Source organism: Canis lupus, chromosome 36, assembly GCF_003254725.2.
Source record: "Canis lupus dingo isolate Sandy chromosome 36, ASM325472v2, whole genome shotgun sequence".
Taxonomy (NCBI): Eukaryota; Metazoa; Chordata; class Mammalia; order Carnivora; family Canidae; genus Canis; species Canis lupus.
Window position 1 is genome coordinate 22,719,722 of NC_064278.1, and position 14,036 is coordinate 22,733,757.

General features: G+C 38.0%; 1 protein-coding gene across 3 annotated transcripts in view; it reads right to left on the reverse strand.

The window, feature by feature from the left end:
* Positions 1–14,036, reverse strand: part of CCDC141 (coiled-coil domain containing 141) — a 174,988-nt gene that overhangs the window by 73,493 nt on the left and 87,459 nt on the right. For all 3 annotated transcript variants that reach the window (XM_035696286.2, XM_035696285.2, XM_049106194.1), the window contains exon 7: positions 4,488–4,682. In XM_035696286.2, coding sequence (XP_035552179.1) covers positions 4,488–4,682 — 195 coding nt within the window. The remainder of the gene's footprint in view (positions 1–4,487; positions 4,683–14,036) is intronic.

Here is a 14,036-nt window from a genome sequence, read left to right on the forward strand (position 1 = left end):
CATACTTAGCTCAGTGCTCATTGTCTCTAGAGAAGCCTTCTTTGACACGTCTTCCCTGGCCCTCTCCTCTATGTTCCCTAATTCTCTACACTCACTCTGGAAGCTTTGGGCTTCTCCCAAAGTGCACAACACTTCCGTTCCCTTGCCTCTCCTCCAAACTAGGACCAAGAGGTCCTGAAGGCAAGGATTATATCTTCAATTGCTTTAGCTAAAGTACATATATGATACATGAAAACATTAGGTATATGATACATTAGCTGAATGGAAACGTAAAAGAATGGAGGGAGTTTAAAAAAAAGATGCATTAGTACTTTGTAAGAGAGAGGGAAATTGTTCTGGAAAGGAGAAATCTGAGACAGGCTGCCTAAGAATTATGAAACTGAATGTAAGTACACTTCCCTTGACGTCCAATGACAATTAGCTTAATTTCCTGAATTCATTTATATCATCTTAGCCAATTCCTTCTGGAAATATTTTTTTAGGTCCGCTACTTGGACAGGTTTCTTCATTCTTCAATATGTACAACATCTGGGCCATTTCACTTGATTGTTTCCCATGTCTGGGCTAACATGCACCTATTTTGAGAATGGGAGAATAGTGTATACATAAATGAGAAAAATCGTACCAAGCTCCATCCTTACTTTGATTTCATCTGAAACAATCAGCTGCCATCCCACACTGACAGTTAACCCTTCTTGTATTCGTTGCTAAGTGATTTAGCAATAAGTTCACCAACATGGTAGATAGCCCCAAAATGGAAAAGGGGTCTCTCAGGTTCTTAAGTAACAGTTGGCTCGGTGTCCACTTGAATCCAGTGGCCGGTTTATGAAAAAGCATTAGGAGCAACATTCTGGGGTCCTGTGTGCTAACATCGCCACCTGCCGCTCACTCCAGGTACAAACTGCCGTACCTCAAGCCAAAGGCTGCAGACGCTCTGAGTAAGAAACAGACCCTTGAACCTTGGGGTAATCGCAACCCCTAGCAGGATTAAATGCCAATCGATGCCACTCCTGAATCCACAGGGCAAAGGCCGTGGGGAGGTCTTGTCGAGGTGGATAATTAGGTGATGATTCTACTTTACTGAATTGCACAAATCTAGATTTTTGTGTATGTTTTGTTCTCTGCTGTATCCCCAATATTTAGAATAGCACCTGACACACAGTAATTATGTAGCAAAAGTATGCTAAAGAAATGAGCCCCTAAAGAAGGAAAGTAATTAATTATTCACCACACTACTTAGAGACGTCACTAAAAGAAATTATTATGACTTTCCTTCTAGTAAATATGAATATCCATATCTGAAGTTGAGCAAGAGGGGAATTAATTACAATGAAGGGAGAGGAAGAAAGAGGGAAAATTTCCAGGTGCTTGCAACAAAAGTACCAGCAATATATGATAAAAAAAATCCAGATTAAAAAGAGAAATATATATGATATGAAAGCACTAACAATAGTCCATTCTGCAGATGAGATTAGGACATCTTTTTCATTTTAACAAAATTTTTAAAAAGTGAAAGTCGTGTTTTTAAAATCATACATTTCACTTTTTACTGAGCAAATACTCGAGCTGTCACGTTCATTCATTCATATATTATATGATACTAGCATATTTCTTACGCTGGTATTTGGCACAGATATTGAAGGGGAATATTGACATAGCTTTAACAAATTTGGAATAAGGTTGTTTGCTGAACAAATAATTCACTTATCAAGAATGGAATTGGTTTTCAAAGCAAATACCGTTTTTTAAAGCGCTGACCTCCTCTTTCTTTCACAGTGCTGCATGTGTTGGGAGAGTCACTAGCGCTCCTAGCCATCATGATTGGTGTGCCAAGAATGCCTAACACTGACCCTTCTTTATTTGGGGCATTTCTCAGTGTTTGGTTTGCAGCCAGCAACCTTCAGGGCTGAGAAAATGTCTCCTTCTGAGACAAACAGCAGGCTGGATTATTGTTTGCTATAAAACAGATTCCCCAAGCTGAGGGTTCCCCTCCTAGAACTCCACCAGGCTGCACCTGCAGTCGTCCAGCTGGGCCCATCTGCTGGCCCATCGCCCCCCATTCCCACCCCCCACCCCGGCCCCAGGGAATTGGACTTAGGAAAGTGATTCGACACACTGACATTTCTTTTATTGTTTTTGTGAATAAAAAAGTCTTTCAAAACTGACACAGCAGTCATGTGTCTTTTGTGAGCATCCACAAAACAGTGGCAAGTTAGCATATTAGCTTGAAATTTGGGTAAAATTTCAGGTGCCTCATAATCTTGGACAACATGATTTCATCTAGGGACAGGGATGCTCAAAATTAGAAATATCCAGCGCACTCATGGTACAGTAAAGTGAATTTTTAAAAGGAAAATTCAGTGCTTCAGAGGTGATATAAATTGAAAATACCCCTTACCTAGTGTAAACAGAATTTTCAGGGTAACAAAAAAAATTAAGGGATTTTAAAATTATATTAATGTTTTAAATCCAGCTCTTTAACTAGGATTATGTATAATTGTTATGCCAAAAGTTGGGTAAAATGGTGAGAATTTTGTAAAATTTGGAGATTCCACAATATAAATAAAAAAAGAAAAATACCATTTGCAAGTCTTAAGAAGAGTTTCCTTCTTTCATTTAAATGGGCTTACCCACTACATTATTTCCTCACCTATTGCATCTTAATAATATGATAAATTTTTCATTTCAAAAGTCATGATTAAATATCCACTGTCCACACTCCGGCTTCTATTTTTGCTGAGGTAAAAATCTAGCAACTTTCACCCTGATTCTTAAATTTGTAGTTAAAAATTACTTCCCTGATGTTTTGAGAAGGGAGAACAAATCCTATACCTTTGTAAGTGCCACTTGACTGAAGAGAATGCTATAGCATGGATAATACAGAATGGATAAATCCCAACTGAACTAGTTATAAGTTGAATGTCATGGCATTTCAAATGATGAAACGGGGAATCTAGAAGTCAAGTCTTAGGGGTTAAGAAACATAATTTCTTAAGATTTGACCTGAATTTCTATATGAATTTGAGAAAGTAATCACTCTGTTCTTTTTTTTTTTCCACTATTGCAAGAAATGTCATTCTTTTTCCCTCAAGGCCCAGAAATAATGTAAGAACAAAGTCTCCCTGGAAAGTTACCAAATAATGAGAGCAGAGGAAGCAAGAGCAAGAGAGTAAGAATCAAAGAGAGTGAGAAAAACTATATTTTACAGGACTGAAACTATAGGCTTATTGTAGAAGCCTTGTCTTACCATACCAACAAGTTCTATGACTATCTTCCTTAGAAGCAGCATTAACCGATGGATGCCTCCCTCATTTTGTAGAATGAGGGTGCAATGCAAGTTAGAAATCTCTTATTTGAAATCAGGACTATTTAAGAGGAACTTTCCTAAAGCCCTACCATTTACTCAGTTCAATAGCTCCAGTAACATGCTCTGTTTCTTCTCTTAGAACAAAGAAATCCCAAACAAATAATTTGCCAAATATTTCTTGAACACTTCCTCATTTACTGTTAATTCCAGCACCTCTATTTTGGAATGGTACTCTTCATCCTTTTCAAATTTCCTGTTAGTAAGGAAGTTCAAAATTAAGGAAATATTTTTATATATATGTACCAGAACATTGTATTCAGATTGTTGATATCATGACCTTAAATCACAATACACTTACCTTCTGGGGGGTTACCCTTTGGTTTCCTGTCACATTGTCCAGTTTCAAAAGTATCACTGAAATTTAAGGTATTAAGCAATTCGAATAAGGCAGTTTGGAGGTGTATATTAGATTGGAAAAGGTAGAAAAAAGTGTTCAAATAATAATATCACCAGCTTCAGATCTACATGTGAGGTGAACATGTAGACATTCCCGGTCACCAAGAGCCACCTGCTACCATCAGTATCAAGTGAGTCAGCCATGAGAAGCAGAGCACTTCTCCAGCTCAAGAAGACCTGGGGATGGTCCAGAGCAAGATTTTCCCTTGGCTGACTTTAAAAGGCAGACCCAAGGCAGGGCAGTCGGGTTGAGGCTCTGCTTCTAGCCTTATGGTTTGCACGCAGAAGGCTTGCAACATCCATATATCTTTACTTGATATATGAAAGAGAATTTTTAAAGGGGAAATATATTTTCGGTAAAAGTTTCAAAGGGTCCATTTCATCCAGACATACTTTATGATAATTCCGTTACTTGGTGAGAAACACTGTGGTGTTGGTACAAGCGTCCCCCTGAAACAGATCAACGACAGCTCTAAGATGAAACTCTCATGGGGACTTTTTTTTTTTTTTTTTTTTTGCATGTCAAGGCATAGAGTCTCCTATTTTGAGATCCAAGTAATGGCCATGACAAGAATCTATTTTAGAAGTTCATTTCTGCTGCTATTAATTTTGAACCTGTGTGCAGAACCCAGACTTCTGCGATGTGCCCCAGCCTAGCGAGGTAACGAGCCTCTCACCGGTCTGCCCTGATTACCTAAAATTACCAACGTGACCTTACACTGACCTGATTAGCGCTGCTAAAAAAACCGTTTGCCTCTCTTAACCAAGTTTTCCTTTCCGCCATGAGCTGACCAAGTTCTCCTTGGAGCTGATTCAGTTTCTGGTTAGAGAGCTGTAGGTGCTCTTTCTCCACGTAGCCCTTGGACAGCAGAATCCCAAGTGCATCACTCTTCAGCTTCTCAACAGCAGAATTCCACTCCTACAAGAGAGCACTCCAGCTTATTTTACGCATCCTCCCCTTTGCAAACTCTGGTAAGACTCAGAGAACATTTAGGTGCGTTGACCGTATCAGAAACGTGTCCCTATATTTTCAAATCATGATAGGGTAAATGCTCCATTCCAGGTTTGAGTACCAAGATGTAGTAGAGAGAGAGAGAGAGAATAAAGGCAAGAGGCCAGAAAAGGAGAGGGATGATAGGAGGAAAGGGCAGCTGGGCTGGGGGGGGGCGGGGAGTGTGACTGATGGAGTGTCCGGTTGCCCCGCACACAGGCCACTTCCCCTTCCATTAATGCTGTCTGAAAATATACTCCAAAAATAGGCAACAGTGTTTTTCAGTCTCTAACTCTTTGCAACCTGTTTTCATTCATTCAAATAAAAAGAAAATCTCTCTCCCACAATTCAATCTCATTGCCAATGTGGGCAAACGAGTACAAGAAAGGAAGAGAAATCTCCTATTTTATGGCTGGTGTTTTTGTATGTGCCTACACTTAGAACCGAAATTAAGATCTGTTATTCTTCATGAAATTAATAGTGGTTATTGTGCAGTATTCTCTCCTTCCTGACCTGAGTCTCACCTCTCAATGCTTCATTCTTAATGCTATATAAACATTTCAGGAAAAGAAAAGAGGTATCTTTTTGCTTTCTGTTACATGAAGAAGAAAAACAGTTAAGTAGAGAAGAAAGAAAGTAAAAGTTGGGGTAAACTGAACATATTAACAATTTATTTAAAGGGAAATTTAAATTTCTTGCAAAAAGAACTGAAGCCAGATTCAGCTTCCTAAAACCATTCTTATCTCTAACATGGCAGTCTTGCAAATGAATTTTCTGGTACCTCTCTTAGCTGAGACTGGAGCGCTGAGCATAGGTTGTTTTTTAAAGCATCAGAGATTCAGCGCCAAATTTCAAAAATTACAGTCTGACTCCATCCTGGCTTGTTCCCCAGGGCAAAATATCCTATTGTTAAGTTACATTTGTTATATTATACTGTGCAAAATAAGTATGATTTTAGTGCAGTTTACCACTACTATTTCCATTCATTCATTTCAGAAGACATACTAAATACTATGCACTTGGCATCACACTCAGATGGATGATTTGGGGGTACAAAGAAAGAATAAAATGTAGTTCTTTCCTTTAACAATATATAAACTGCTATTTTACATCATGTTCAGTATATTCATACCATCAACCATATGAAATGTATGCTGGGCCTCCAAACACATCGTGATGACTCAACTAATGGAACCAGTGACTGCAGGGTTCTTCAGCCTGGCTACCTCAATGGTGGTAACTGGGAAAAGCATGATAGTAGTTGATCATACTCTCAGCCTTCTGAGAGAATGACCAAAAGTGGGGGGAGGGTTGTTAAAAACAAATGGAGACCAGCCCTGAAAATTGCCTGGGCAGACAAGACCAGTTGAGTCATACAAACAAAGCTTAATTTAGCTTATTTTGTGAGACTGTCTTGACCTGGGTCATTTCTTGTTTACACCTCTGGAAAGTATAAGCAAAACTTGAACCTTCCCCAAGGTGGATATGACGTAACCACTGACCAATTCCCTGTCATTTAAGAAAATTCTCATATTATGACCAATAATTGTGAAGGGTAAGCAGTCACAGCCTCCTCACTATATTAGCTGCTTTGTAATACTAGACCCTTGAGCCTTGTTTTGTATTTTGGGGTGAGTGCTGCGGTTTGCAAACTGTCTTTTTCTTCTGTGCACAATAAACTTTTACTAATTACTACTTTGGTGATTCACTGTTTTTACTTCTGGTACTTATGAACTTTTGACACTCCAAATTTCTCAGCGAGTGCAAAATCAATATCTTGAGGCATGAACATGGGCTTTGTGATTTCCCAAGCTCCTTCATTTTTTTAAAGAGCAATTTGGCCCCCACTTAATTCAGTTAATATGTGTCATGACATTCTTTCGTAAAACACTGTAAATATCCCTCCCACTTAAAAACTATTACCTTAACCTTATGAGGAAAGAGCAAATGTTTTTAAAGCAGTTAGCACAATTTCTGGCACAGGAAATAGGCATTCACTAAATCTTAGTCCCCCTTTACATTCCATCAGTTTTATCATGGTTCACTAGCACTCCCAAATTTGTTCTTCATGGGAATTTCTGTTTCTCAGCTCTAAAAATAATGGTAGTGGAAGGATTCTCCAAATGTTACTGACCAATGTTACGTATTGATCCGTGTTGTGTATGACGTTTATGAGATAAACAAAATAAAGCAGGTTTCTTTTACTGCAGGCCTTCTTGGAATCCTTAATATGTTAATGTGCTTTGAGATTCCTAGCTGGAAATGTGGTTTGAAATATTCTGGACAAACTGTTTTTTTTTTTTTTTAATTTGTATTTATTTATGATAGAGAGAGAGAGAGAGAGAAAGAGAGGCAGAGACATAGGCAAAGGGAGAAGCAGGCTCCATGCACCGGGAGCCCGACGTGGGATTCCATCCCAGGTCTCCAGGATCGCGCCCTGGGCCAAAGGCAGGTGCTAAACCGCTGCGCCACCCAGGTATCCCTGGACAAACTGTTTTTGTTTTTTGTTTTTTTATTTTTTTTATTTTTTTTTAATTTTTAAAATTTATTTATGATAGTCACAGAGAGAGAGAGAGAGAGAGGCAGAGACACAGGCAGAGGGAGAAGCAGGCTCCATGCAGGGAGCCCAATGTGGGATTCGATCCCGGGTCTCCAGGATCGCGCCCTGGGCCGAAGGCAGGCGCTAAACCGCTGCGCCACCCAGGGATCCCCTGGACAAACTGTTTTGATCATGAAACCATGTGTTTACTGATCATCTCTGGACGAATCCTCCAGTTGGAACAATGTTGGGAAATTCTGTGCTTGTGGCTAAAAGCAGATGAATCACCTAGGAGGTCACCTGCTTTCACAAGTCTATGTCTTTCCTCTTTTGTCTCTATCTCTCCAGTGACCCAACTAGTCCATCTTCTGTCTTTTGCATCCATTCTCTCATTTTCTGTTAAGATATGTGGGGTATGGGGCACCTGGGTGGCTCAGTGGTTGGGAGTCTGCCTTCAGCTCAGGGCGTGATCCCAGGGTCCTGGGTTCTAGTGCTGCATCTAGAACCCTTCTCCCTCTGCCTATGTCTCTGTCTCTCTTTCTGTGTCTCTCATTAATAAATAAGTAAAATTAAAAAAAAAAAAAGATTTGTGGGGTATGAATCCTCAATGGACTCCAGAAGTGCTTCATGTGTTAAAACAGAATAAAGCAGGTAATTCTTTCAAAAAATTATTATTGACCAGAATCTTCTTGCTCCTTAGAGGAAGACCACTTAACCACTTGCTCGTTAGAGGGGAAGGCCTAGAAAGCTAGGGAGAAGGAAATGGAAAAAGAGTTAGGACACTGGAGAAGTGGGTTACTGCCATTATGTGTTCAGCCTGGACAACACAAAGCCCTAAGGTGTAGATGTCCTAACCATCTGCAAGATAGCAGTGATTTCTCTTTCTGTATGCTAAGCACTGTGCTAAATGCTTTACATCTATCATCTCATTCACTCTTCACCACATTCCTACAAGTTAGGAACTGTTATTATCCTCATTTTACAGACGGGGTGATGGAGGTTTAAAGGGATTAAGAACTTGCCTGAATTCTCAACACCAGTAAGTGAAAGAGCCAAAATTCAAACTCAGGTAGTTGAACTCTAGACCCTGTTTCTCAATCAGTACACTGACCTCAGCACTTAAGAGAGGAGAGGTGGTGGAAAGTGTTTCTTACAGCATAGAAAGATTAAATTTATTGGCATAGAATTACAGAGATGAAGGTTCTATGAAACCCCGATAAGGCCTTGGAAATGAGAAAAGTCTTAAAGGACCCTCAGATTTTCTGATTTAGAATCAGAAGCTTCATTGTTTCTAAATAAACAATGCTGTTACATATAGAACTGAGAATTTATAGCCCAAACTCAAGCTTAATTTCGCTTGGCGAATAGACCAAAATAATAAAACTCTTCTCTGTGAATAAGAAGGAAATACCTGTTCTCTAACAGTGTTCATAAATCTGCCTTTAGCATAAATTTTGCAAACAACATTAAAGAAAGACTTCTGGAGTAGAGCCAACTCTTTGAAAATATACTTCAACTTTGTGCTTCACATCATGTTTATAAAAAGTGGGCTATGACTTTCCAAAGAAGCTATAAAGGACCATTTTGTGGCTCGTATCTTTTCTTATTCTCCATCCCCAGTCTTCTTAATTGCATTTCACATGAACTCTGTGGGTATTAAATGAACTTGGGTCCATTCAATATTTCTATTCAATCTTCTCAGAAAATTGGTTCTGTTTTCTTTGGGCAATCCGTAGGCAGTTTCTGATGCGTTTCTATAACATTCTGATGATGTATTTCCCCAGCCATTTTTCTTAGGGGATGCATCCACCACTATTTTATTTTTAACATAGAATGTTCCAGAGTCATCTGAATCCATCACACTATTTTTAAGAAACTTAGCTGTCACTGTTGTCAGGGCTGGAGGAACCCAATGGAGAAAATCGCAGTCCGTCTTTGCTAGCCATTGCTGGCTGCCTGCTAAGTGTTAAACCTCTGACTGTGTTTCAGTCACTTAGCAATAAAATATTTCCAGTATGTATCCCTACCAGCTGAAAGCCAAAGCCTGCCATTTCCTTGGCTTTTCAGTCTTGACAGATACATGCATATGTCTGACCTAGTAAAGACATGTGGCACTGTGTGTCTGGGCTCAGGGTGTCTTCTCAGGTCACTCCGTTTTTTTTCCTTTCTCACTTGCGGGTGTTAACCTTTTAAACTGTACCTTTCAGTGTTCCATCTGCTGAGGAAATTGAGCTTCTGTTGTATCTCTTGATTGAAAGGTATGTTTAAGAGGATTAATGCTGATAGACAAGAAGGTGAAAATGACTTCTTCTGTCTTTTCTATACTCCCAGGTTAGGTCTTTGAATGAAGTCATGAACTGGCATAAAAATTATCCAGCAAGTAGATTCAAAAACTAGGAAGATTAGCTCCTCCATTTAAAAAGAAACACTATAATCACAATATGTTTATAAGCTTCTATTCATAGGAAAACTTCGCTGTAGATGAGAGGGTTTAATGACCCAACACCATGTGGTAAAATTATTTTCGTTATAAACTTGACTTCAGAATGTACTTTTTAAGTGGAAGGGGGAAGATGGACAAGAAAGAATAAAGGACGTATTTATATAAACTACTAAGAAAATACCAGCTGTGAAGATGACGGGCCAAAATCACATCTGGCTGAAGCATGTGTGGAGCTCATGTATAGTCCCCAAAAGCATGGCTATTTCCTAGGACATCTCATTAGACACAGACCATTTCTTGTTCATTCTCTAAGTCTACAGTCCCATTTGGTTCAGCACCAAAGAGAATTAACTCATTGACACAAAATCATAGAATCGTACATGATTGCATTAACAGCTGGTACAAACAAAATAAACCTGGCAATTTTAATCAGAGAATATTTGAAAGTCTGTTTTGAGCAGGGATTTCTTTTTAGAGGAAATTTTTATGCTTCTAAAGAGTGGCAGTGAGCCCCTGAAACGCTGAAACTCTGATTATGCCAAGTTGGATTGCAAACTGGGCTACGGTTTCCTCCCTTGCTCCCTTTCCAGGCATTTCTACACTGATCTACACAAAAGCAAGGATCTTACTGGAAGAGTTAGGTCCCATCCCACCGTTGGATGAGTTTAGTATCCACAGAGTTCAGTGTCCACAGGCCATTTGAACTTGGCCCTCACTGTGATGCATTTCAGCAAAGGCATTCACGGTAAACAGGAAGAACTGTGATTTTGTGTCACCTAAAGATAAAAGAAGTGTGGTGTTTAACTTCCCAGCCGTTAGACAGAGAATCATAGCTACTGAACCAGGGAGAGCTTGTGGGTAAGAGAAGAGAACTGGAACTAGAAACATACTTTTTATTCCAAATTTAGTAAGTGATCTCAAGCAGGGCATTTTGCTTTTCCAAGCCTTACTTCTCTGCAATGCAATGCAATGCACCACCACATATATGCATCTGCTTCTCTAGTGAATCATCTATAAATTCAGGGATGAATTGGCTGTGCTTCAAATTCCCAGATTTTAGGCCCTAGCAAAACTTGAAATTTTAGCTGTATTTCCCATAAATAACCCTAATGGGAATGGGACTGATAGTCTATAGTAGAAATGATAGATATTACCAAAATAATTTTTGAGTAATGGTTGTTTGCTGTTTTCCTCTGTCCATTCAAATATTCCAAAAATCATAGGAAAAGCCATGATTTGGAATTTTCTTGTTTCCCTAATCCTGTTCAGTGCATGGCCACCAAGTGGAGCTTGTTGTCCAGCTGCTCAGAGCAGTGTGCTTTGCTATTAATACTGAAGCAAAATGATGTGCAGCAAAATAAATTTTTAAAATCAAATAAAATCTTAACAAACTACATTTATGAGCAAATCTTCAAAATAATGAGTAGAGCAACAATGCATCTATTTTTTTCTTCCTTAGTTCAACATAGTTTGTGGGTGAAAATGTAAATACATGGAAAGTTGGGGAGACATCTTCTGAAGATTTGTTTTCAAGAATCACTATTTTTTCTTTACTGTCATGTCCTTGCTGTTTTTCTTAGATTTCTTATTCCTCTTAGTCATATTTTCTCTGAGTTGCAAAAGTAAGGAACAGAGCCAGATTTGGGGGTAGTGGTGTTTCCATTTTTAATAAAAATTAATAAAGTGTAGCTGGCCAGATTATTTGCATCTAACACAATTTGCCTACAATCAGATTGTCCCAATAGCTGATTTGGTGGTCCTAGTCTATTAATGTTTTCAGAGGACTTATTTTTTAATATTCTAGAGCATCTGTTGGAGATATCTTCAGGATCTCAACATATAACTCAACCATGGGGAGAATTATTGGATTTAGATGTGATGATTTTCTTGTGATGATTTTCCTAAATGAAATAGGTTAAGTTGGGAAATAGGGGGAAAATTCATATATATTACTTTGACAATGAATATCAGATATAGACTAAAACAATAGCTCTTAAATCTGGCTATCAGTATCTCTTAAAAAATTTTAAATATGCTTTCTTACACCAATCCTATATCCACTGAATCATTATTGGTAGTGGAAGAAGATGTATTTTTAAAAATCTGAAGCATTTTACTTAAATCGGGAACAAGCAAATAATACTTATAATCTGACAAATTTTGGAACTGGACTAGAATATTCCAAAATATTTGAATGACTAGGAGCAATAGACCTATAATAGTTTCTGTGTAATTTTACCAATAAATGAGAAAAAATGATTATTTAATAAGAGAGGTTTTAACCTCACAACTTTGAGTTAACTTGACTCTGTGAAATTACATTTTGTATTAATGATTTCCCATATCTAAAATTTAACTTCTGTGTTACAAATTACTCCATTCATTCAATTAGTATAGTGTTAGGCTGTAGAAAATACAATGACAAATAAAATCTTTATCCTTATACTGCTTAAATGATTAACACCAACCCATCCTGAATTTAAAACAGTCATGCTGCAAAGTTGAGTATCACTAGTCCTAATTCATGGAGAGAAAATGGAGACATTTCTTTTGACTTTGTACTTTCTTCATATTATTGTGTCAGGCAAAAGAGCCACTGATTTAAAAGGGAAGCAAAAAGTAAAAAAGAAAAGAAAAGAAAAAAAGCTAAGAGAAAGTACAAAATTCATCCAGTTTTTTCCCAAATTTTTCTATACATTTATATGGTTATCTTTAACTTTACTTGAAAACTTTTAATAATCATATTTATAATATGTGTATTCTTTTTTTAGGAAAAACCTTCGCCTCTATGGTATGGAAGAAATTACTCATTTTCTAACAAAGTCTAGTCAAAGCTAGAATTTCTTCAGCTCATCTTTACATAGGTTCACTTTTCAGCTAATCAGCATGTACATGCGTGAGAGTCTCATTCCATACCTTCCATATTCAATAATCTGTGACTTAGCAGCAAATGATACTAGGATGGACACTGCATAATGCTCCTATGCTGAAGATGGTCTAATCTAAAAAGCAATATATAACAAATCTTAAGAATATCTAACTAATTCAAAATAGATCATTGTAAGTACAAATGGAAAATAAAACATTTTTAAGTGGAAGAAAAAATAAATTCTGATTTGTGAATCTGGGGAGACCTTTTATAGGATCTTAATTATGGGTGAGACCTTCAACTGATGAGTGTAATATGGGACTGGGGAGAAGGCAAAGGGCTGGTTTGAGCAGAAGAGACAGCTTGAGCAAGAGCATGTAGGCAAAGGTGTTGATTATTACTAAGGAGATAGAGAAGGATGATGCTGGATCATACAGAGCTAAAACTATTTCATTCCGAAAATTTTGGGGAGACTGAGTGGCTCAGTCAGTTAAGTGTCTGCCTTTGGCTCAAGTCATAATCCCAGGGCCCTGAGATTAAACCTCACGTGGGGCTCCCTGCTCAGATGGGAGCCTGCTTCTCCATTTCCCTCTGCCTTGCTGCTCCCCTGCTGTTCTCTCTCCCTCTCTCTCAAATAAATAAATAGAATCTTTTTTAAAAATTTGGAAAAGTAAAAAAAAAAATTGGAAAAGTAATAAATGTTTCTCATAGGAAATGATGTTTGAGCTAAGACCTAAAACAAAAGGGTGGGAGTTTCCTAGGCAAAAGAGGAGTGGAGGTGGAGTGGAGAGTGAAGAGTGAGCCCATGGGCAAACATCCAAATGAAAGCTGGGCAGTACCAGATGAGAGGAGCCAAAACCAGAGAGGTAGATTTGTGAGCAGCACTCTTTAGAGAGAATTTTTGAAAGCAGAGCACGACTCATTAAAGAGCAGTGTGGGAAATGATAAGAGAGCTAAGGGCAAAATAGAAGGATGAGCTTGGACTCATGCAATGGCCAGAGAATAAAATGTTTACACCAGAGAAACAGAAATAGAGAAGAAATTATAGAAGTCAAATCAGGAGGGTTGTACTAAGAAGTGTACGTGACAATCAAATGCAGTGCATCATGCTTGATTTGGGACAATTTGAAAACATTTGAAAATGAGCAATAGAACAAAAAATACTATTTTTTCAATGTTACATTTATGGGGTGTAAAACTGGATTATAACTATAGAAGAAACCATCCTTGTCATTAGGACATCTGTTGAAATATTTGGGGTGAAAATACACAATGCTCACAACTTATTTTGAAATGATTTAAGAAAAAGTATCTATATCTATATCTATATCTATATCTATATCTATATCTATATATGTCACAAAATTTTAAAATTGACGAAATCTATTCGGGCATTCATTGTGCTATTCTTTCAAATTTGCTGTGTGAAGT